Below are 24487 nucleotides of genomic sequence, written 5' to 3'. Positions count from 1 at the left end.
AACTTGCAGCGGCCAATTTACCCACCGACCCTGCACATCTCTGGGATGTGGGAGGAAACCAGGAACGCCCGGTGGGGGTAGGTGGGGGTGGAACACAGGCGGTCATGGGGAGAAGGTGGGAACTTCGCACACGGACAGTGCCGGCGGTCGGGATCAAACTTGGGTCGCTGGCACTGCGAAACAGCGGCTCTCCCCACTGTGCCGCCCCCGTCCTCCCCTAATAGCCGATCTCGGCAAAGGGCACGGAGGCTCTTCACAGGATTGTCACTGAGTCGCATCTGAAAATGTCCCGATCAAAGGGGCAGGGGCAGGGCTCAAGGAGCAGAGTAACACTGAGGGGGTGGGGGGGGGGGGGTGCTGCGGAAGAATTTCAGAGCATTAAGCCCAGAGGCAGCCCCGAGACAATTCCCAGCCAGTTGTGTACTTTTTAATCAAAGTGCAGTTTGGGGAACATGTAATAGTGATAACTTTCACAGTGATGTTGATTGAGGAGGAGATACTGGCCAAGGACACTCCTGCTCATTTTCACAATGGTGCAGGGGGTTATTTTTTTTGCAGTGTAACCTGTTGCAAGGGCAGCTGTGTTAACATCACAACTGCCCTGCCAATAGCCAGTCTGAAGTGCTGGCCCGGACCCTGCTCTGGTTTGAGTGCAGACCCACTGCCTTTTGAGTCCGAGGAGAGAGTGCCGTCAACGGACCTGTGCTGAAGCCTCAGCGGAGGCAGAGGGTGCTGCTGGAGCAGGAGAACATCCGACCCTGTGGTACGGAAGAGCCTGATCCTTTGTGTTTGCAGTCGCTCATTGTCCACAAGTGTTGCCCGTGAAGGAGAGAACACTTGAGTCGATGGATCCATGGGTCCCATGGCCATGTTGTTGCATTAACTGAGCAGTGGGCACGGCATCTGTCTCACTCCACCTCATCCGGCCAGGATTCCACTTGGGACAGAGGGACGTGGTCCTGCTTTCCCGGTGCATTTCATCCCGGAGCACCGGGTTTAACCCTCTCCGCTCTCTCCCTTTAAGGAATCAACGACTTGATCCACTTTGATTTCATGGACCCCCCCCCTCACGAGACCCTGGTGCTGGCCTTGGAGCAGCTGTATGCCCTGGGAGCCCTCAACCACCTCGGGGAGCTCACCAAGGTAAGGCATGACACCGGGGGTGGGGTGGGGGGGATGGTTTATGGCGGGGGGTGGGGGGGGGGAGTGAGTGGGGGTTGGGGTGGGGTAAAGGGGTTTGGGGAGATGGGGGGTTGGTGGTGGTTGGGTCGGAAGGGTTGAGGGGTATGGGAGTTGGTGGGGTGGGGGTGGGGGGGGGGGCTTGGGTTGAGAGGGTGGGGGGTGTGGGGGTTGGTGGGCGGGGGGATAACAAAGGAAACGTTCTTTTCCCAATCTGCATCTCTGACTCTCCCTGCACCCTCCCCCTCCCCACTGCCAGCACCATTCCCCCCATCCCCCACCATTTTGTTACTTGTTCACATGCAAACATCCACCCTGCAGGCAAGGCCTCCATTCACTGTCCCACTGTAACTGCCTGCGAGCTCTGTCCCTTGCTGCAGATACGTGCTTAACTTCTCCCCAGATTGGTCGGGCGCAGCGCAATCTGCTGGAGGAACTCAGCGGGTCGAGCACCATCCGTGGGAGGACCCTGAAACGCTGACCAGTCCTCTTCACCAACCCTCCCCTGCAGATGCTGCTGGACCCACTGAGTTCCTCCAGCAGATTGTGTGTTGCTCCAGGTTCCAGCATCTGCTGTCTCTAAGCATGTAGCTGTGTTGGCCTAGTGTCTGACACACAGCCCAGACCTGGGAACAACGGCAAGTTCCTTCCCTAGATGACTAGTGAATCGTCACAAGGTTGCAGGAGTCTAGTGGCTTCACAGTCACCACTGCTGGCCTTTCATTCTAGATTTCATTAATATAATTAAATAAATTCCATAGCGATGGTGGATCATGAGTCCAGACCCCTGGACTGCTAGCTAGTAGTTTAACCCAAAGTTGTCTGTATCAATGCAGCAGTTAACGTAACGCTATTACAGCACCAGCGACCTGGGTTCAATTCCGGCCACTGTTTGTATGTTCTCCCTGTGTCTGCATGGGTTTCCTCCGGGTGCTCTGGTTTCCTCCCACATTCCAAAGACATACGGGTTAGGAAGTTGTGGCTGTGCTATGTTAGCGCAGCCTGGTTCTACCGCCGTGCCTTTCCTGAGTTTCAGAAGCGTGCGAATTGCCCTGCTTCTCAGGAACACCTCCTCCTCTGCTCTTCTTTCCGCCATTCACGCGCTCCCCCTCTCCTCCCCTTCCCTGGCTGCCGTTCCCAATCCCGGACAGCGTTCCCTGCTCTCTAACGCTGCCCTAGTTTCCCTCTTCTTCCAGCTCGGTCGGAGGATGGCGGAGCTCCCTGTGGACCCCATGTTGTCCAAGATGATCCTGGCTTCGGAGAAGTAAGTACCATCGGCGCAAGGGTTAAGGCAGACAGGCGAGCATTCAGCCTCTCAAAGGCTGGTCCCTTTCGCGGTCTTAACAACAACTCGGCAGCCAACCGCATGCGTTGCGTTGCCCACCCCACCCCCCTCCCGAAGGTGCTCCTGCCTCCACGGAGGTGGCCCGCCTGTTTTTATTTCAGATTTCCAGTGGCTGCAGTGTTTTGCTTCTCACGAGGTTCATGCTGTCATCCCTACCAGAGCAAGGAATCTAGATGGGCACTCCCGGGCAGCGCTGAGGAAGTGCTACACTGTCGTAGGTGCAGTCTTTAGATCGTGGTCCCCGCTGTCTTCTGAGGAGACCGTACGCGCTACGTTAGTGAAGTTCTCGCTGGTGTCCTGGGCGGTAATTTATCCTTCGTCAGAGCAGACCATTTGGTCATTGCTGCTGACGGGATCTTGACATGCGCAAGTTGGCTGCTGCGTTTCCAGAGTTGCGATCTCGGTCACATTTCCTGAACAGGATGATGATGCTGACTCAGCAGGCTATGCAGCATATGTGGAGAGAAGCATCTGTGTGAAATGGCCTCACGTTGTGATCACTCTTCCCCATTTCATTGATGTCGCTTGATCTTCCGAATGTTGTGAATCCAAACAATGTCCCGCTGCTGTCGTGCTTCGTGATCAGGGCTACCACCATCAGGCCCAAGGGCGGGGTGGCAGCACAGCAGTTAGTGCTGCTGCCTCTTACTCCGGAGACCCGGGTCTGATCCCGACCTCGGCTGCTGCCTGTGTGGAGTTTGCACGTTCTCCCCGTGACCATCAGGGTGCTCCTGTTTCCTCCAACATCCCAAAAAAACGTGTGGGTCGGTGGGTTAGTGGTGCCCCTATTGTGTAGTTAAGTTGCAGGGGTGTAGGGGATCAAACCGAGGGGGAATGGGACTTATGGGAGCCAGCATGGACTCTGTTGGAGGAATTTGTGTGTTAAACAAACTCAAGGTTCCCTCAAGGTTGCAATGCGGGTCGATTGGGTTGTTAAGAAGACGTATGGGGTGTTGGCCTTCATTAGTCGGGGGATTGAGTTCAAGAGCCACAAGGTGATGTTGCAGCTCTATAGAGCTCTGGTCAGACCACACTTCGGGTATTGTGTTCAGTTCTGGTCGCCTCATTATAGGAAGGATTTGGAAGCTTTAGAGAGGGTGCAGAGGATATTTACCAGGATGCTGCCTGGATTGGAGAGCATGTCTTATGAGGATAGGTTGAGTGAGCTAGGGCTTTTCTCTTTGGAGAGGAGGAGGATGAGAGGTGACTTGATAGAGGTGCACAAGATGATAAGAGGCATAGATTGAGTGGACAGTCAGAGACTTTTTCCCAGGGTGACAATGGCTAACACGAGGGGACATAATTTTAAGGTGATTGGAGGAAGGTATAAGGGGGATGTCAGGGGTAAGTTTTTTTTTCACACCGAGAGTGCTGGGTGCGTGGAACGCACTGCCGGCAGAGGTGGTGGGGGCAGATACATTAGGGACATTTAAGAGACTTAGATGGACACATGAATGATAGAGAAATGGGGGGGGGGGCTATGTGGGAGGGAAGGGTTAGATGCATCTTAGAGCAGGAAAAAATGTCGGCATGACATTGTGGGCCGAATGGCCTGTACTGTGCTGTAGTGTTCTATGTTCTAAACCTGTACCCTGAATCTGCCTTTCACTTGGGGCCCAGTTGCCCTCTTAACTACAGCTCAGATTGGGACAGCACACAAAATCTCTTGTACAGCAGTGATGAGTTTCTCCAACAAGTCGGTTTATTCAGGCCCTGTTACGGTGTACACCGGGGAGCACTTCGAGTGAGGGCTCAGAGACACTCCACTGATCCAAAAAATCTTCCAGCAATTTATAGTCTCGGCATTACAATAGTCACGTGGATTTCACAATTCCGTCAGTAGCACACTTCCCTTTGTATTTGATCTTTGTTTTATCTCTGCAGGGGTTGCCTCTAACTGCCTGGCAAATGGGACTTTGCCTTCCTTTACCAGATGGACATTTCCCCCATTCGCCCTGCATTTGGGTGCTCTGATTCACAGCCTAGCCCTCCTGTTGTGACCCTGCCCATCTAACGATCGGTTTTCCCGCACAATCAGCCCCATCTCACAATCTCCATTCGTCTACCTTTTTGCTGCGGCTGGCTCTGCCCTGTAATCTAAACGCTCTCCCATCCCAATGACTGTTCTGCTCTTCTGACGTGACCTTTACACCACCTCCAACACAGGCCTATTTGCCCATCATCCCTTTCCAGTTTGTACGACACCTAAGTTGACCATATTACGAACCTTCCCAATTTTCTTACAACTCCTGGACACTCCTTCGCCTGATTCAATGGGCCAAATGGCCTCCTCCCATGTCAAAGTAAGTAAATTTTCCATTTTGCTTGCCTTTCTGAAATGTCACCTGCAGCTCCTGGCCTACGTTGTAGGAGGCTTCCAGTCCCAACTGTATCTCATTGGTTCTCTGCTGGAATCGGAATCAGAATCAGGTTTATTATCAGTGACTTAAATGATGTGAATTTTGTTGTTTTGCGGCAGCAGTACAGTGCAAAGACATAAAATTGCTATAAATTACAAAACTAAATAGCGCAAAAAAATTTTATTTAAATATTTATTTAATAAATAAATAGTACAGGGAAAGATTGAACAGGTTAGGGCTTTATTTCTTGGAGTGTAGAGGAATGAGGGGAGATTTGATAGAGATTTACAAAATTATGAGGGGTATAGACAGAGTAAATGTGAGTAGGCTCTTTCCACCTAGATTAGGAGAGATAAGTACGAGAGGACATGGCTTTAGGGTGAAAGGGGAAAGGTTTAGGGGGAACTTCTTCACAGACAGTAGTGGGAGTGTGGAACAAGCTGCCATCTGACGTGGTAAATGCGGGCTGAATGGGACTAGCGGAATAAAGTTTTGGCACAGACTAGAAGGGCCAAATGGCCTGCTTTCTGTGCTTTAGTGTTCTATGGTTCTAAAAAAAAGGGAATAACGAGCTAGTGTTCATGGACCATTCAGAAATTTGATGGCGGAGGGGAAGAAGCTGTTCCTGAATCGTTGAGTGTGGGTCTTCGGGCTCCTGTACCTCCTCCCTGATGGTAGTAATGTGAAGGGGGCATGTCCCGGGTGGTGAGGGCCCTTAGTGATGGATGCTGCCTTCTTGAGGCATCGCCTCTTGAAGATGTCTTCGATGGCTGGGAGAGTTGTGCCCGTGATGGAGCTGGCTGAGTCTGCAACCCTCTGCAGCCTCTTGCGATCCTGCACATTGGAGCCTCTGTACCAGGCGGTGATGCAGCCAGTCAGAATGCTCTCCACCGTACATCTGTAGAAATTTGCAGGAGTGTGTGGTGACCCCAACCCTCCTCAAACCCCTAGTGACGTGCAGGAGTATGAAGAGTGGGTATTGAGGCCTGTTGTGCTGTTGCTTACACTCAGCACCTCGTGGCACCTGGTCCCGCTCAAGCCCGAGCTCTCCTTGTCCCCACAGGTACCAGTGCTCGGAGGAGATCCTGACCATTGCAGCCATGCTGTCAGTCAATAACGCCATCTTCTATCGTCCCAAGGACAAGGTGGTGCACGCGGACAACGCCCGCATGAACTTCTTCCTGCCGGGAGGTGACCACTTGGTGCTGCTGAATGTCTACACCCAGGTGAGGAAGCCAGGGCTGAATCTCTGCAGTCTGATGTACTGAGGGCGGGCGTAAACCTCCGCGTGTCCGGGACGGCGTAAACCTCCGCGTGTCCGGGACGGCGTAAACCTCCGCGTGTCCGGGACGGCGTAAACCTCCGCGTGTCCGGGACGGCGTAAACCTCCGCGTGTCCGGGGATGGCATAAACCTTCCTGTGTTTGGGTATGATGTAAATCTTCCCGTGTTCAAGGGATGATATACACTTCCCCACTTCCCCGTGCTTGGGGGGGAGGGGGGAGGAGGGGGCGCGGCGTACACCTCCCCGCGCTTGGGGGGTGGCGGGGGTGTGGCGTACGGCCCCTGCACTGGGGGGTGCGGCGTATGGCCCCTCGCACTCGTGCATCAGCGCATCTCACTGCAGTTTGCTGACTCTCCCCTTGCCCCCCTGCAGTGGGTGGAGAGCGGATACTCCACCCAGTGGTGCTACGAGAACTTCATCCAGTTCCGCTCCATGCGCCGAGCGCGGGATGTCCGGGAGCAGCTGGAGGGGCTGATGGAGAGGATCGAGGTGGAGCTGAAGTCCTCGGCCAGTGACAACGTCCTGATCCGCAAGGTGAGCCCAGAGCCATTCACCAGCCAGGCACCCAAAGACCCCCGGGCAGCACACAAAGGCCCCCAGGCGGCACCCAAATCCCACCGAGCTGGCACCCCCGCTGTTCTCTGTACCCGGGTGGGCATGAACCATAGGAACCTGGGAACTGAAATGCCCCTCAAACCCCTTCATTCCCAGATCCCTAATGCCTTCCACCCGCCTGGTTCCCTCTCCAACAATGATCCATCCGTTACAGTTTTCCATTGATCCATTGTCCCAAAGGCTGGAGGCAGCGGCATCTAGAATTGCCCTGCATTGCCTGGGTCATCTACAACCCGACGACATGAACACTGAATTCTCCGGTTTCAGGTGACCTCTGTCTCTCTCCTCCCTCCTCCTGATCTACCCTGTTTCTCCTACACCCACCCCAGCCCCCCCCATCACCCTGCTTCTATCCCCTCCTCCGTCTGCCCATCACCCACACACCTCCCTCACCGGGTCCCCACCCCCCACTGTTCCCACCTGCCCTCCCCACCTCCCTCACTTGGTTCCACGCTCCAACTTCCTCTCCTATCTGGTTCCATCATCTGCAGCCCTCTGTTGCCTGCACCTCTCACCTCCCGGCCTCTTCTCCCTATCCCCACCCTCCCCTCCTCTGTCTGCCTATCACCCCCTCACCTGGATCCACCTATCGCTTGTCTTCTCTTGCCCTTCACCTCTTCATACCGACCATCTCCCCTCTATCTCAGTCCAGATGAAGGGTCTCGACCCGAAATGTCGACTGTCCGTTCCCCTCTACAGATTCTGCCTGACCCACTGAGTTCCTCCAGCATTTTTATGCCCCTGTTCAGTCTCTCTCTAATTGTAAGGTCCAATCCCCAAAGCTCTAACTGGACAGAAGAGCTGACGAGAGGTCATCGGCCTGAAGGGTTTCTCTCTCCATGGATGCTGAATGACCTTCTGAGTATTTCCAACTTGGAAGAAATAAGATAGATACGATATCTTTATTAGCCACATGTACATCGAAACACACACTGAAATGCATCTTTTGCGTAGAGTGTTCTGGGGGCAGCCCGCAAGCATCGCCACGCTTCCGGCACCAACATAGCATGCCCACAACTTCCTAACCCCTATGTCTTTGGAATGTGAGAGGAAACCAGAGCACCCAGAGGAAACCCACGCAGACACACGGGGAGAACGTACAAACTCCTTACAGACAGCGGCCGGAATTGAACCCGGGTCACTGGCGCTGTAAAGCGTTAGGTTACAATAAATCCTTTATCTTAAAACTTGGTGATCAACAAGGAGATTTTTTTTCCAGGGTGGGAGCTGGTCTTATTTCGGGGGTGGGTTTCCCAGGTGCTGCTGGTGTGGTTAAATGAACGTGGTTTAGACTTGAGGGAATTAGTAAAGGAACCAGAGGAGATGAGGTGAAATTGTTGAACGCAGTGAGTTATAAACACAGAAAACACATTCAGTAGTAATTTCCAAAGGGCAGCCCGGTGGCGCAGCGGGTAGAGTCGCTGCCTCACAGCGCCGGAGACACGGGTTCGATCCCGACCTCCAGCACTGTCTGTGTGTGGAGTTTGCATGTTCTCCCTGTGACCGTGTGGGTGTGGGAGCTCCCTCCCGGGTGCTTCCGGTTTCCTCCCGTGTCCCAACGACGTGCGGGTGGGGTGGGTTAATGGGCCGCTGTGAATTGCCCCTAGTGTGTGTGGGTGAGTGGGAATGTGGGGAGAAATCTGGGGGAAGTTGATGGGAACGTGGGGTGGGAGTGGGGGGAGGGGAGGATGGGACCAGCGTAAATGGGTGGTTGATGGTCGGCACAGACTCGATGGGCCAAAGGGCCTGTTTCCCTGCTGTGGGAATTGGATGGCAGTTAAACACGGGTGGATCTCCAGGATCTGGTGACGCTGTCCTTCCCGCGAGCTGGAAGAGCGATGAAGGGCAGAGTGGCAGCCTCGTGCGCCGCGGAGCCTCACTGTGGCCAGGAGACGTTGGCTCAGCGTGGAACCGCCCTGGGGTTTGACGGTCGGGGCGGGGCGGGAAGTCAGCGCATCTCGCTGGCGGTGGGAAGTTTGGGCTGACTTCTTGTGCTGTCCCTCTCTCCTCTCCCCCCCACCCCCCCCCAGGCCATCACCGCCGGCTTCTTCTACCACACTGCCCGGCTGACCCGCACGGGCTACAAGACAGTGAAGCACCAACAGTCGGTGTACGTCCACCCCAACAGCAGCCTGTTCGAGGAGCAGCCACGCTGGCTCATCTACCACGAGCTGGTCTTCACCACCAAGGAGTTCATGAGACAGGTACCCAGCGCCCCCTCCCTCCGGACCGCGGGCCCGGCCTGCCGAACGCCAGCGGCTCTCCCCTAGTCCCCTGACCTCGGACGCCCGCGGAATGGCGGAGAGGGAACACTCGGCCACGCAGCCCCTCCTGCGTGCGCGTGCGGGCTGCCCTCGCCTCCCGGACCGTCCGATCCTCAACAAACACGCCCTGCAGGATGGAACACAGGGCAGTACAGCACAGGAACAGGCCCTTCGGCCCACCATGTCTGTGCTGACCGTGAGGCCAATTTAAACTGGACATCTGCCCGTGCACGGTCCATGTCCGCCCGCTTGTGCGCGGTCCGTGTCCCCCCGCCCAGTCCATGTCCGCCCGCTCGTGCGCGGTCCGTGTCCCCCCGCCCAGTCCATGTCCGCCCGCTCGTGCGCGGTCCGTGTCCCCCCGCCCCTGTTCATGTGTCTGTCTGAATGCCTTGTAAACATTGCTATTCCTCTGGTTCCGCCACCTCCCCTCCATCATGTTTCAGGCACCCACCGCGCTCTGTGTGTGTAAACAAAAATCAACGCCTCCCGCCCCCCTCAGCTTAAAGCTGTGCCCTCTGGTATTTGACATTTCCACCCCTGAGAAAAGGACTCTCTTTACCCTCTCATAATTGTACATATTTTCTATCATTTCTCCCCTGGCTCTGACTATCTGCGCCGCTCATAATTTTATAAACCTCTATCAGGTCTTCCCTCGGCCTCTAACGCTCCAGAGGAAGCAACCCAAGTTTTGTCGAGCCTCCCCTTTTAGCTCATGCCCTCTAATCCAGGCAGCATCCTGGTGAACCTCTGCTGCACCCTCTCCAAAGCCCCCACATCCTCCTGTAATCCTGGTGAACCTCTGCTGCACCTTCTCCAAGCCCCCACATTCTTCCTGTAATGGGGGCGACCGGAACTGCACACAAGTGCAGCCTAGCCAAAGTTTTATACAGCTGTAACGTGACTTCCCGACTGATGAAGGCAAGCGTGCCGTATGCCTTCTTTACCACCCTGTCTACTGTGTGGTCACTTTCTGGGAGCTGTGGACTTGCACCCCAAGATCCCTATGTATGTCACTGCTCCTAAGGGTCCTGCCGTTAACTGTACACTTTCCCTTTGGATTTGACCTCCCAAAGTGCAACACCTCACACTTGTCTGGATTAACCTCCATCTGCCATTTCTCTGCCCACTTTTCCACCCGGTCCACATCCTGCTTGAAACCTTTGACCACCTTCCACAACTCCTCAAATTTCTGTGACAGCTGAACTTACGAATCGGCCCACCCACATTTTTGTCTAAGAGCCCGAACTCTTTACCAGGTGTACCAGAGCACTTTATGGCCAACACGAGGGGACATAATTTTAAGGTGATTGGAGGAAGGTATAAGGGGGATGTCAGGGGTAAGTTTTTTACACGGAGAGTGGTGGGTGCGTGGAACGCACTGCTGGCAGAGGTTGTGGGGGCAGATACATTAGGGACATTTAAGAGACTCTTAGATAGACACATGAATGATAGAAAAATAAGGGGCGATGTGGGAGGGAAGGGTTAGATAGGTCTTAGAGCAGGATAAAATGTCAGCACAACATTGTGGGCCGAAGGGCCTGTACTGTGCTGTAGTGTTCTATGTTCTATATCTAGTGAATCACTTCCACTGCTGTTAAAAAGTAGGAAATGAGGCAGTCAGTTTGTGCATAGGAAGCTCCCATAAGCAGCAGTGTAGTAACGACCAGACACACTGCTTCAGTAGTGTTCATTGAGTGGAAATATTGGTCAGACAGTGTCCTGCTCCTCCAGGTAAAACCCTGGGGTGTCTTACAACCACATGAGAGGCAAAGTCATATCTGAGATCCCAGTCAGCCTGAGAGGGGTGAGGCACTGAGATCTGTGCCATGTGCCTGATTGCATGGGGAGGGTCATAGAGTCATACAGCACAGAAACAGGCCCTGCGGCCCAACTCGTCCGTGCCGACCAAGATACCCATCCCATTTGCCTGCGTTTGGCCCATATCCCTCTAAACATTTCCCATCCATGTATCTGTCCAAACCTCTTTTAAACATTGTTATTGTACCTGCCTCAACCACTTCCTCTGGCAGCTCGTTCCTCATCCCCACCGCCCTCTGCGTAAGGAAGTTGCCCCCTTAGGTCCCTTTTAAAACTTTCCCCTCTCACCTTAAACCTTTGCCCTCGAGTTTTGTTTTATTCCCTTCGGAGAGGGTGCAGAAGAGGTTCACCAGGATGCTGCCTGGATTAGAGGGCATGAGCTTATAAGGAGAGGTCGGACAAACTTGGGTTGTTTTCTCTGGAGCGGTGGAGGCTGAGGGGAGACCTGGTAGAGGTTTATAAAATTGTGAGAGGCAGAGATAGGGTAGACAAGAGTTTTTTTTCTCCCCCAGGGTAGAAATATCAAATACTAGAGGACATGCAGTCAAGGGGAGAGGAGGAAAGTTTAAAGATGTTTGGGGTAGGTTTATTTTTTACACAGAGTGGTGGGGGCCTGGAACGGGCTGCCACGGGAGGTGGTGGAGGCGGATACGATAGAGGTGTTCAAGAGGCTGTTAGATAGACACAGGAATGTGCAGGCAATGGAGGGATATGGATCATGTGCAGGCAGAAGAGATTTAGTTTAAACGTAGAACAGTACAGCACAATACAGGCCCTTCGGCCCACAATGTTGTGCCGACCTTTAAATCTCGCCTAAGACTATCTAACCCCTTCCTCCCACATATCCCTCTATTTTAAATTCCTCCATATGCTTATCCAGTAATCTCTTGAATTTGACCACTGCCCCAGGCAGCGCATTCCACGCCCCAACCACTCTCTGGGTAAAAAACCTTCCTCTGATATCTCCCTTGAACTTCCCACCCATTACTTTAAAGCCATGCCCTCTTGTATTGAGCATTGGTGCCCTGGGAAAGAGGCGCTGGCTGTCCACTCTATCTATCCCTCTTAATATTTTGTACACCTCTATCATGTCTCCTCTCATCCTCCTTCTTTCCAAAGAGTTTAATTTGGCATTGTGTTCAGCACAGACATTGTGGGCTGAAGGGCCTGTTCCTGTGCTGTGCTGTGTCTCTGTCCCTGTGCACTCGTCCACCTCTTCGCCGGTCGACGGACCGTCCGCTGCCCTTTAAGCTCCTCTCGCTTCTGCCCCCAGGTGATCGAGATCGACAGCGGCTGGCTGCTGGAGGTCGCTCCGCATTACTACAAGTCCAAGGAGCTGCAGGACGCGGCCAGCAAGAAGATGCCCAAGAAACAGGGCAAGGCGCGCGAGGAGCTGGGTTGAGTGCGCCGGAGTTGCTGGGAGTTGAACCCCGTGGCACCGGGAGAGGAGGCCAGGTCCATCCCCCACCCGGCCTCCCTCGCGCCCGGTAGGCCGCTCCCTCCCGTGCAGTCTTTGCCTTCGCCATACGCGGTGCACAGTTGGTGAGGGGGGTGGCCTCGAACGCAGTCCCCGCCGGCATCCCGTTCGTTCATCCTGGTCGGTCGGTTGGACCCCGACCGCTCCCCCCCCCCCGGAGTTCCACCCCTCCCTCTCCAGCCTCCAGCCCCTCGCACTTGTGGCCAGGACACCAGACGCTAGTTCTGTCCTGAAGCACCAGGGGAGAATTCCCAGTTGAAGCAAGGCAGGCTGCACTAGCAGTCCCAGATCAGTCCCAGTGGCCAACACTGATCCTCCTGTTGCAAGGACCAGTTACACCCCACTGCAGTGTGCAGTACCTTCCGACCTCTATATGGTTTCAAATAAAGCTTTTATTTTCTAAAGAGTATACCATCTCTCACTGTTTGTAACCTAGTTGGACATTCCCTGGGTCATCTTACAGAGGGATCTCAGATCAACTGGAGAAGTGGGCTGGGGAGTGGCAAATGGAGTTTAATTCGGATAAGTGCAAGGTGTTGCATTTTGGGAAGATAAACCAATGTCGAGGACTTTTGAATGGAGGTTCCCTGGGGAGTGTTGTAGAACAGAGGGACCTAGGAGTACAGGTACATGGTTCCCTGAAAGTGGCGTCGCAGGTAGACAGGGTGGTGAAGAAGGCTTTTGGCACGCTGGCCTTCATCGGTCAGGGCGCCAAGTCTAGAAGTTTGGAGGTTATGTTGCAGTTGTATATGACGTTGGTGATCCTGCATTTAGAATATTGTTTCAGTTTTGGCCACCCTGCTACAAGAAAGATCCCATTAAGCTGGAAAGAGCGCAGAGGAAATTTATGAGGATGTTGCCAGGACTCGAGGGACTGGGTTATGGAGAGAGGTTAAGCAGGTTGGCACTTTTTTCATTGGAGCGTAGGAGAATGAGGGGTGATCTTATAGAGGTGTATAAAAACTTGAGGGGCATCGATGGGGAGAATGCGCACAGTCTATTTCCCAGGGTTGGGAAATCAAGAACTAGAGGGCATGAGGGGGGAGAGATTTAACAGTAACCTGAGGGGCAACTTTTTCCACCCAGAGGGCCATCAGTATATGGAAGTGGTTGAGGCAGGTACGTTAACATTTAAAAGGTACTTGGGCAGGTAGATGGATAGGATAAAGGGAAATGGGCCAAACACAGTCATATAGGACTAGCTTAGATGGGAATCTTGGTCGGTATGGGCCAGTTGGGCCGAAGGGCCTGTTTCTGTGCTGTATGCCTCTACTGGGCAGCTGGGGGGGTTTCTTTAGATTTCAGTGACCAGACCTTCCACAGGACTGAGGTTTATCCAATACACTCACCTACCACTCAACCATCGCTCCACCACAAGTCACGTACGGCAGACACATCCGGCTGAAAGTTATCTATAGACTGAGGAACACGTCACATTCTTATGTTAGCAGGCTTCAGCCCACATGTTTTACGTAAGTTAATGACTTATTCACAATCAATGCCACAGGCCTGTCCCAATAAACTGTTGTCACCATTGAATAGTTTTAACCTCGTGAACGAGTTAATCCATGTACTTGGAGAGTTCGCTGGGCAGCACAGGGGTATGGTTAGTGGAACTCTTAACCCAAAGATGAGCTCAGACCTGCAGCAGGAACTTTACCTGACTGCACCTCGCCTGCTGCATAGAGAGATACAGCACAGAAACAGGCCATTCAGCCCTTTGTTTCTCATGAACTGCCCCAAACTCTATCTCTCACCTACATACACGCTGGGGGGCAATTGACTGTGGTCTATTAACCGGCCAGCCTGCACATCTTTGGGATGGTGGGGGGGGGAACCCACACGGTCACAGGGAGAACGTCCAAACTTGGCACAGGCAGCGCCAGAGGTCGGGATTGAACCCAGGTCTCTGCAGCTGTGAGGTAGCGGCTCTACCCATCGCGCCACTGTGGCCCTGTGCTCTTCCAACACAATCCTTCCCGTCGTCACCCTCCATAAATTAGTCCCATGTCCTCGCGTCCCATATTGCTTTCATCTCTGTGCTCGCTGATTGACATTTGCTTCCAGTCCAGCAATGGCCTGACCTTAACATCCTCAACTAAACTAACAGCACCCTGGGTGAACACACCACCAAGTCGCCGGCTTCCTGAAGGTGAAATGTGAGCGGCTGTGGGAGAAGCCACAGTTATTGCCCGCTTGTCCACTAAAGTGTATGATGACAGGATGACAACGCAGGAGGCGTCCTAGTGCCCTAAGGTTATCGCATCCCTTTCCCCCATAACATGAATGCACAAAATAATACTGAAAATAAGATTTCTTTATTAGTACATTGAAACACAGTGAAATACATCTTTTGCGTAATGTTCTGGGGGCAGCCCACAAGTGTCGCCACACTTCCGGCGCCAACATAGCATGCCCACAGCTTCCTAACCTGTACGTCTTTGGAATGTGGGGGGAAACCGGAGCACCCGGGGGAAACCCAAGCAGACACAGGGAGAACGTACAAACTCCTTACAAACAGCGGCGGGAATTGAACCCGGGTCGCTGGTGCTGTAATAGCGTTATGCTAACTGCTACACTACTGTGCCTGCCAAGTCCAACTAAACTGTAAAACTGACATTTCCCAGTTCACAGATTCAACCTGCCTGGAGGCGCGACTGCCCGTGGAGGACAATGCCGCTCAGGTTGTGCTGGAACATTACCAGCCGAGGTTTCCAGCAGTGAAATCCTGATTTCACAGGAACCTGAACCAGGAAATTCCCTGCAGTGAAATCAGAAGCGAGCGACTTTTGTCTCAACTGGGGCCACGTTGAAAATCCTGTGCTTGCCTGACCACGGGCTCCCCTGCAAGCCCAATGTCAAATGAAAATTCTCTTTCTTGGCACTGAGCAGCCTCCTTTGAGTGCACACGTCGAGCAGGATCAGAGTCAGGTTTATTATCACTGATATTTGTCGTGAAATTTGTTGTACAGTGCAAGACAGAGATAAAAATTACTGTGAGTTACAAAAATAAATAAATAGTGCAAAAGAGGAATAACGAGGTAGTGAGCATTCAACAAGCTATTGCAAAAGTTGGGGGAATTGCACAATAAGCTCCTAAAACCCGAAGCTTACTGCTTCAATCTTGATATGAAGATCCCTCCATGACCTCCCCCTGCACCTCTGCATCTCCTCCAGGTGGACAACCCTCTGAGATGCCCCGCTCTGTCCACCTGCCCGCCGGCGGGGGGCGCTCCCGGCGGTAGTGCCACCTCCCCGCCGCCGGGGGGCGCTCCGCTGGAGGACCGGCGTTTCCCGCTCCCGTGCCCGGAGCTCGAGCGAAGGGCCGCGGCCGGGTGTCGGGACGGTGCAGGAGGCCGCGGGACGTGGGGGCCGGACCGAGGTGGGGGAGAGGGAGAGGGAGGGGGGGGGGAGAGGGAGAGGGAGAGGGGGGGGGGGGGGGGGGGGGGGGGGGGGGGAGAGGGAGAGGGAGGGGGGGGGAGAGGGAGAGGGAGGGGGGGGAGAGGGGAGGGGGGGGGGGGAGGGGGAGAGGGAGGGGGGGGGGGGGGGGAGGGGGAGAGGGAGGGGGGGGGGGAGGGGGAGAGGGAGAGGGGGGGGGGGGGAGGGGGAGAGGGAGGGGGGGAGGGGGAGAGGGAGGGGGGGGAGGAGGGAGGGGGGGGGGGAGGGGGGGGGAGAGGGAGGGGGGGAGGGGGAGAGGGAGGGGGGGAGGGGGAGAGGGAGGGGGGGAGGGGGGGGGGAGAGGGAGGGGGGGGAGAGGGAGAGGGGGGGGAGAGGGAGAGGGAGGGGGGGGGGGAGGGAGGGGGGGAGAGGGAGAGTGGGGGAGGAGGTGAGGGAGAGGGGGGGTGGGGGAGAGGGGGGGTGAGGGAGGGGGTGAGGGTGAGGAGGGGGAGGGAGGGGGTGAGGGTGAGGAGGGGGAGGGAGGGGGGAGGGGAGGGGGAGGGAGGGGGGAGGGGAGGGGGAGGGAGGGGGGGTGAGGGAGGGGGGAGGGGAGGGGGAGGGAGGGGGGGTGAGGGAGGGGAGAGGGAGGGGGAGGAGGTGAGGGAGAGGGGGGTGGGGGAGAGGGAGAGGGGGGTGAGGGAGGGGGGAGGGAGGGGGTGAGGGTGAGGAGGGGGAGGGAGGGGGGGGTGAGGGAGGGGTGAGGGTGAGGAGGGGGAGGGAGGGGGGAGGGGGAGGGAGGGGGGGTGAGGGAGGGGAGAGGGAGGGGGAGGAGGTGAGGGAGAGGGGGGTGGGGGAGAGGGAGAGGGGGTGAGGGAGAGGGGGAGGGAGGGGGGAGGGAGGGGGTGAGGGTGAGGGGGAGGGAGGGAGCAGGGGAGGGGAGGGGGAGGGAGAGGGGGGGTGAGGGAGGGGAGAGGGGGGGTGAGGGAGGGGGAGAGGGAGAGGGGGGGTGAGGGAGGGGGGAGGGAGGGGGGAGGGAAGGAGGGGGTGGGGGGAGGGGGGAGGGAAGGAGGGGTTGGGGTGAGGGTGAGGAGGGGGGAGGGAGGGGGGGAGGGAAGGAGGGGGTGGGGTGAGGGTGAGGAGGGGGGAGAGAGGGGGTGAGGGTGAGGGAGGGAGGGGGAGGAGGGGGAGGGAGGGGAGAGGGGAGGAGGGGGAGGGAGAGGGTGGGGGAGGGAGGGGAGGGGAGAGGGGAGGAGGGGGATGGGGGAGAGGGAGGGAGGGGAGGAGAAGGAGGGAGGAGGGGGTGGAGGAGGGAGGGGGAGGGGATGTGGGAGAGGGAGGGGAGGGATGGAAGAGGGGAGGGGAGGAAGGAGGGGGAAGGAGTGAGAGGGTATGGGGTGGGTGGGAAGAGGGAGGGGAGGGGGTATGGGGTGGGGGGGAGGGAGGAGGTATGAGGGGTGGAGAGGCTGAGGCCCGGGGTTGGGTTGGGGTGGGAGAGGGGAGTTGGGGCCGTGGGGACAGGAAGCCGGGTCGGGGGCCGAGTGGGCCTGTGGTAGATTAACAGGAGCAGGGGTGAGGGGTTGGAGAAAGAAGTGGGGTCAGGGGTAGAGTTCAGGACCGGGTCAGGGGTCAGAGACAGGGTCAGAGTTTGGGTCAGGGACTGGGTCAGAGTCGGGTTTTGGGCCAGGGTCAAAGAGGGATGTGGTGAGGGGTGTGAGGTGGGGATGGGGGCTGAGATTGAGTGGGGTCTGGATTTGGGACAGGGTCTGGGACAGTGAGTGACCAGGATTGGGTCAGGGTCAGGTATGGGTCAATGTTGGGGTTTGGGACAGGGTGTGTCAGGTTTGGGGTGGGTGGTGAGGTTAGGTGGGGAGCTGCGATTGAGCGGGGCCAGGGGATGGGAGGCGAAGGGCAGCAGCCACAATGATGCTGGCGTTTCGGGGGCTCCAACCTCAGATGGGCACCTGAACAGTTACAGGCCTCGTCCTGGGTGGTGGGTGGAGGGAACTAACAGACCCTCTGCGGGTCTGGGGCTGGGGAGGGTGAGCAGCCTGTCGGCAACAACCGGAGTTTGGGACATTGATTCAGGAGCCTGTAAATGGACAGGGTGAGGGAGGAACGGGAAGAGGCATTCGGCGATAATTTGGAGTAATGGGAGACGGAGGCTGGGCTGCTGCAGGGTCAGGCTGGATCAGGAGATGGTTAGCACATCGTGTGTACTGATGGCTGCGTGATCTGGTTCTTGGGCTCTTTCTGCTCCTGCAGAGCTGCGATGGCTGATTCGTGTTTTGAATCCGACCCTGACTTCTGCCCCGAGTGTGGAACTATCCTTCCGCTGCCTGGCCTGGAGCAGTATGTGGTGTGTCGCAGGTGTGATTTCCAAATCAGTGTCCACGGTGAGTAAACCGGGCGGCTGAGACTTAAGCGTAGGATTAAGGTGTACCATCGAACATCCCTGGGGGAGGTACAGCATAAATAGTCTAGTACAGAGTGAAACTCCCTCCACACTGTCCCATCACACACTCCCAGGGTCAGACACAGAGTGAAGCTCCCTCCACACTGTCCCATCACACACTCCCAGGGTCAGACACAGAGTGAAGCTCCCTCCACACTGTCCCATCACACATTCCCAGGGTCAAACATAGAGTGAAGCTCCCCCCACACTGTCCCGTCACACATATCCACAGGTTAGGTGCAGAGTATCAGATCACACCCTGAAGCCCTGTGGACATTCGGCAGCTGCCAGTATTTCCCCTCCACTGCAAGGCACTCCCCTCGGGCTGAGGTCTGAGCTGACTGTCTTCCGTCCAGCTTCTTATCACTGGCTGGATACCTGTGGTCGGGGGGGTCCCAGCTGCCCTGTGGGACGGCTCTTGCCTGCCCATTACTGCCCTCGAGCTTCCTGGGCCACTGTGTGGGTGGTGAGGGGTAAACCACCAAGGCCCCAGCCAGACCGGGGAGGGGTAGGATCGATCTCCAGCCTCCTGCCCAAAAACACACATTTCGACATCACTCCTGGTTCCTGCCCCCGCCAACCTCAGTCATTGGGCTGTGCTCCTTTTCCAGACTTCTGTCCCAAACCTCATTCCCTCTGACGGAGTCTGTTAAAGACTGACCAGCCCCCCACTCCACTGAGGCTTGTGGGTTGGGCTTGGCTTGTCTGGTCCTGTGTTTCTGCCTGGTTTGTGTTTTATCTGCGGCTGTGGATCTGCGCGGGCTGCATTTATTTCTGGCCTTTGCTTTGGGTTTGGACTGCGTTTGTATCTGGGCCTGTGTTTCCATCTGCGCTGTCTTTATTTCTGGGGTTTATTTTGGGATCTGCCGTTGTACCAGGCCTGTGCTGGGCTTTGTCTGTTTATTTCCAGCCCTCTGTTTCTGCTGGGGCTGGGCTGGGTTCGCCCCGGGCATGCTGCTCTCCACTGACTGCATCTTCTTCCCCAGCCTTTGAAGGGACGGAGATCCACTCGGAGGTGGTGTTCAACAATCCGGACCTTCTGCAGGCCAAACTAGACACAGAGGATGAGGCAAGGGACCTGAAGGGGCCTGTGGTGAGTGTCAGAGGCCAAATGGCAGAACCTCACAGCACAGGGATAGAAGCTTCCCTCTAGTCTGGTGATTTGTGCTCTCAAATGTTTGTATCCTCTGCCCGACGGGAGGGGGGAGAAGGGAGAATACCCGGGGTGGGAGGGGTCCCTGATTATGTCGGCTGCTTTCCTGAGGCAGCGGCAAGTGTAGACAGTGTCAGTGGAGGGGAGGCTGGTTTGTGTGATGGACTGGGCTGCGTCCACAACCCTGTGCAATTTCTTGCGGTTTTCGGCAGAGCAGTTGCTGTACCAAGCCGTGATGCTTCCAGATAGGACATTTGTGAAAACTGGGACTTGTTTATCTACAAAGGCATCAACTTTTGCTTTCAGTAATAAATGGCAGCTAATATTAACGAGCTGCACATTCACAGCCGACCAACTCTACTTCTGACGCTCAGGGTTAATATTTCCCTGGTTACCCAGTCACATCGCTGACCGATGAATTCTTCCACACCTCTGCAACCAGACGAGATTAGTCAGCAGTCTCCGCACAATGTCCACATTTTGAAAATCGCAATCTCAAAGCAGATTCGCGGTTGGCATTCTCAAATATTTTGCCGACAAAATTATTGTTGCAGAATTATGAAAAGCAAATTTTTAAAGCTGGTGGTCAGGGAGGTTTGTCAGTTGTCAGTGAAAATTGGGAAAAATCTGTGTTGTAGTAAATCAGATCTCTCCCTGGATAATGAAGGGACAATGCTCCTAAAGATTTCCTCGTTTCTGTGAAATTCATATAGCACGAGGTACAGTAAACTCTTAATTTTGGCAAGGGCCATCACTTATAGAGATCAAAATTAAATTTATTATCACTGGTTTATGTGGTGTTTGTTGTTCTGCGGCAGCAGTACAGTGCAAAGACACAAAATTACTATAAATTACAAAAATAAATCGTGCAAAGAAAAAGGAATAACGGGGTAGTGTTCATGAACAGTTCAGAAATCTGATGGTGGAAGGGAAGAAGCTGTTCCTGAATTGTTGAGTGTGGGTCTTCAGGCTCCTGTACCTCCTCCCCGATGGTAGTAATGAGAAGAGGGCATGTCCCAGGTGGTGAGGGTTCTTAGTTACAGAGTCACACAGCACGAAATCAGGACCTTTGAACCAACCGGTCCATGCCAACTATGATTCCCCATCAAAGCGAGTCCTGTTTACCTGCGTTTGGCCCATTTCCCTCTAAACCTTTCCTATGCATGTACCTGCCTCAACCACTTCCTCTGGCAGCTTGTTCCATAACCCCACCGCCCCGTGCGTGTGGAAAACGGCTCGGCTCCCTTGTTTTGGGATGGACGATGGGAATCAGCCTTTCCCCAGGAAGGATGCGGTAAATCAAAAGCAAACCAGGCTGATCTAGACAAGCTGAAACATACCACTCCCTCATCCAATGGTGGTTGTTGCTCGATGGAAGAGCACAGGTACTCAGGGGAATTTGCTTTCCATTTTAAACGGCTTGTTTGTTTCACACTGTTTCCTGTTAACCTAATCAAAAAGGCCGATAAATGTCACCTCCACCCACACAAATAACAGACATCTGTGGTTTGTGTTCCCGGGTGCCTGAAGCTCTGTCCAGTTGTCCTCCTACCCAGCTGGTTCAATACTCCTGCAGTCTTTGCGGGCCTGTCGCTGTGTAACGATCAGGGGAGCGTTAAGTTCAAACAGAAATGAGGTGATTTCATTTCTCTCTCTGCGGGTTGAGAGCCTGTGGAACCCTCACAGGGCATTGGAAGCAGAGTTTCTGCAGAACTTCGCAGCAGAGGTAGAACAAACCTCAGTAGGTGAGGGGGTGGAAGGTCACCGGGTAGCGGGAGGAGCAGGGGGTTGTATTCAAGTCGGTTCTTGTTGAGTGCTGGAATGGACCACGGGGGCTGAGTTATTCTTAGTTGTGTGTTCGTACTTTGTTTCTGCACTAGGAGTACCACTCCCCAACCCCCTCCCCTCTGTACAAGCAGTGACAGCCTTCACTCTCCTCTGCACAAGGATTGATGGCCTTCACTCCCGTCTATACAAGGTGTGACAGTCCCCACTGCCCTCTGCACAGGGAGTGACAGTCCCCGCTGCCCTCTGCACAGGGAGTGACAGTCCCCGCTGCCCTCTGCACAGGGAGTGGGGGATCTGAGTTTTACCGGCACTTATCGTGCACCAGTAATTACCCTTGAACTGTGCTCGCCCCCTCTCGGAGGGTTTCCTACTCTGTCCGGTGGGTCAGGAGTCACCGGTGGGCCAGACCACGAGGATAACTAACATCAGTAAACCTGACAGGTCTGTCCTGGGGTCAGTGAACTCCACGACTGGTTCGCCTTCTGATTGTTCCTTTGTTCAGTGGTAGAGCTCTCCTCCAGTTGCTGAACATTCGCTACAACAAAGGGTCTCATTCAGTTTAACGTCACTTAACGAGGAGAACGTTTCTGGAGGCACAAGCAGATTGGAACCTAAATAGAAACATTTCGAATGTTTAAAGGACTGGACAGAGTAGATGTGGCTAAGCTGTTTCCCCTGGTGGGTGAGTCCAGGACTAGAGGGCACAGAATTAGAACTGGAGGGTACCAGTTTAAAACAGAGATGAGGAGAAATTTCTTTAGCCAGAGGGTTGTGGATTTATGGAATTCTTTGCCACGTACAGCTGTGGAGGCCCAATCACTGGGGGCGTTTAAGGCAGAGATTGATAGGTATCTAATTAGTCAAGGTATCAAGGGATATGGGGATAAGGCCGGAAATTGGGGCTAGATAGGAATAGTTTTAGTTTAGCTTGTGGAGCAGACTCGATGGGCCAAATGGCCTACTTCTGCTCCTTTGTCTTGTTGATCTTGTGAACCTGGAGCAACAAACTGCCGGAGGGACTCAGAGGGTCGGGCAGCATCTGTAGGGGGAAATGGACAGTTGACGTTTCGGGTCGAGACCCTTCACATTCTCCTGTCCGGATGAGGGGTCTACGACCCAAAACGTCGACTGTCCATTTTCCCCCCACAGATGCTGCCCGACCCGCTGAGTCCCTCTGGCAGTTCGTTTCTTTGAACACATCTGGAGACTGCCATTCAAACACAGGTCAGTGACGTGCAGCGGCTTTTGTTTTGATGGGGTTAATGGGAAAGAGTCCGCGAAGGAATCAGGCCACTTGAAATGGAAAGCAAATTCCCCTGAGTGCCTGCACTCCTCCATCCAGCAATGACCACCGCTGGACGAGTGAGTCACAACTTTCAGCTTGTCTGAGTCCGCCTGGTTTACTGCATCCTTCCTGGAGGGAGGGGGGGCGGGGAGCGTGGGAGGCTGCTGAACTTTCTGCTTGTTTTCCCACCACCCATCGCAAGACTGGTATCCCCTGCGAAAGTGAAGTGTTTAGTGTACATCCCTCTGTGCAAGTTTCTGCATTACAACGGGGTTCATTAGGAACCCCTTGGTTAACTGTGGGACGCCTGTCAAAGTCGAGTTTACTTTTGCTGTACTGAGGTAGTGATTAGGGTTGTGCTGGTTGGTTCATGAACTGAATGGTTGAAGGGAAGTAGCTGTTCCTGAACCTGGTGGTGTGGGACTTCAGGCTTCTGTATCTCCTGCCCAATGGGAGCCACGAGAAGTCAAAGTCAACTTTATTGTCACATGCACAGGTACACGTGTGCACAGGTGCAATGAAAAACTTGCTTGCAGCAGCATCACAGGCACAGAGCATCAGAGACACAACATTCACAAGAAAAACATCAATTAAACATAATGTATACACAATTTTTACCAGAAAGAACACAAATAGGACAAAAAAAGCAGCCGGATAGTGGGGATCTTAGATGACGAATGTTGCCTACTTGAGGCAGCGCCTCCTGTAGATACTTCCGATGGTGGGGAGGGATGTGCCCGTGATGTACTGGGCCTCAGTCCCCTACTCTCTGCAGCTTCTTGTGTTCCTGTGCATTGGAATGGCTGTACCAGACCCTGATGCAACCAGTCTGGATACTTTGAACAGTACGTCTGTAGAAGTTGAGACTGAGAGGTGATATTATATAGATTGGGTGAATGCACACAGTCTTTTACCCAGGGTTGCAGAGCCAAGAACCAGAGGGCACAGGTTTGAGGTGAGAGGGGAGAGATTTAATAGGAACTTGAGGGACAACGTTTTTACGCAAAGGGTGGTACGTATGTGGGACGAGGAAGTGGTTGGAGGCAGGTACAATAACAACATCTAAAAGACAGTTGGACAGGCATGTGGATTGGAAAGGTTTAGACGATTATGGGTCAAACACTGGCAAATGAGACTAGCTTGGCTGGAGCACTTTGGCCGGCATGGACCATTTGGGCCGATGGGCCTGTTTCTGTGCTGTATGACTCTATGACTCTGTCAGAGTTCCTCAGCAGCTGGGGTGGTATTCGAACGCACACTGTCATGGGCTTCGGCCTCTGGATATGAGTCCATAGTAAGCACACCGCGGCCGTATTCCCGTGAAGGTGGCGGTGAGCTGTCCGACTCAGCCAACCCCGTCCCAGGAGAGGGCAAGCCCTGTGGGTACGTGCTCGTGGAGGAGGGACCCTCGGGGGTGATGGGGGTCATTCTACTGAACTGGGAGAACCATGTCGGGGAGGGGTCTTGACAAGGGAAGCAGGGGGCGGCCTTGGCAGGGGTGAGGGCAGTAGGGTCCCGGCCGCAGGTAGGTGGGGCTGGAGAGGAGGGAGGAGGTGCCCGGCGTGGGGCAGTGGGAGAGACGGGGGACCGTGATCCGCCCAGTGCATTCTCCGGACTCTGCCGCTGAGGGCAGCCGTGACGTTAGGGGGCTGCTAATGGCCGTGGGGCTGTGCTTCCAGGTGGACCGGAAGTGCTCGCGCTGCGGACATGATGGGATGGTGTATCACACGCGGCAAACACGCTCAGCAGACCGAGGGACAGACCGTGTTCTACACGTGTACAACTGCAGGTGGGTACAGCGGGAATTACAGTGTCTGCAGGTGCCTACAGTCACTGTAAGTGGGAGTTACAGTGTCACTGAGGGGGTTACAGTGTCATTGAACCCCTACAGTCACTGTCAGTGGAGTTACAGTGTCACCGACCCCTACAGATAAGATCTTTATTAGTCACATGTACATCGAAACACACAGGTGAAATACATCTTTTGCGTAGTGTTCTGGGGGCAGCCCGCAAGTGTCGCCACACTTCCAGCGCCAACATAACGTGCCCCACAACTCCTAACCTGTAAGTCTTTGGAATGTGGGAGGAA

General features: G+C 54.8%; 2 protein-coding genes across 5 annotated transcripts in view; both read left to right on the top strand.

Annotated features, from left to right (window-relative positions):
• Nucleotides 1-12751, top strand: part of dhx16 (DEAH (Asp-Glu-Ala-His) box polypeptide 16) — a 45838-nt gene extending 33087 nt beyond the window's left edge. For 3 of the 4 annotated variants that reach the window (XM_052043938.1, XM_052043937.1, XM_052043939.1), the window contains exons 16-21: nucleotides 1025-1143; nucleotides 2376-2443; nucleotides 5948-6110; nucleotides 6541-6702; nucleotides 8814-8987; nucleotides 12139-12751. In XM_052043938.1, coding sequence (XP_051899898.1) covers nucleotides 1025-1143; nucleotides 2376-2443; nucleotides 5948-6110; nucleotides 6541-6702; nucleotides 8814-8987; nucleotides 12139-12267 — 815 coding nt within the window. In that variant the 3' untranslated portion in view covers nucleotides 12268-12751. Of the gene's footprint in view, nucleotides 1-1024; nucleotides 1144-2375; nucleotides 2444-4408; nucleotides 5020-5947; nucleotides 6111-6540; nucleotides 6703-8813; nucleotides 8988-12138 lie in introns of those variants that run through there. The other variant, XM_052043940.1, reaches the window with a different exon arrangement.
• A 2764-nt stretch (nucleotides 12752-15515) lies between these two features.
• Nucleotides 15516-24174, top strand: polr1h (RNA polymerase I subunit H; the record flags this gene model as incomplete). The annotated part of the gene is given in 5 exon segments (XM_052043962.1): nucleotides 15516-15724; nucleotides 17983-18113; nucleotides 19159-19265; nucleotides 24078-24149; nucleotides 24151-24174. Coding segments are annotated over 4 exon segments (327 nt in total), but the record flags the coding sequence as incomplete, so codon positions are not given.
• Nucleotides 24175-24487: the final 313 nt, after the last annotated feature.

The sequence above is a fragment of the Pristis pectinata genome, chromosome 34, assembly GCF_009764475.1.
Source record: "Pristis pectinata isolate sPriPec2 chromosome 34, sPriPec2.1.pri, whole genome shotgun sequence".
Classification (NCBI taxonomy): Eukaryota; Metazoa; Chordata; class Chondrichthyes; order Rhinopristiformes; family Pristidae; genus Pristis; species Pristis pectinata.
Note: the sequence above shows the minus strand (reverse complement) of the source record. Positions and strands in the feature narration are given on the sequence as shown.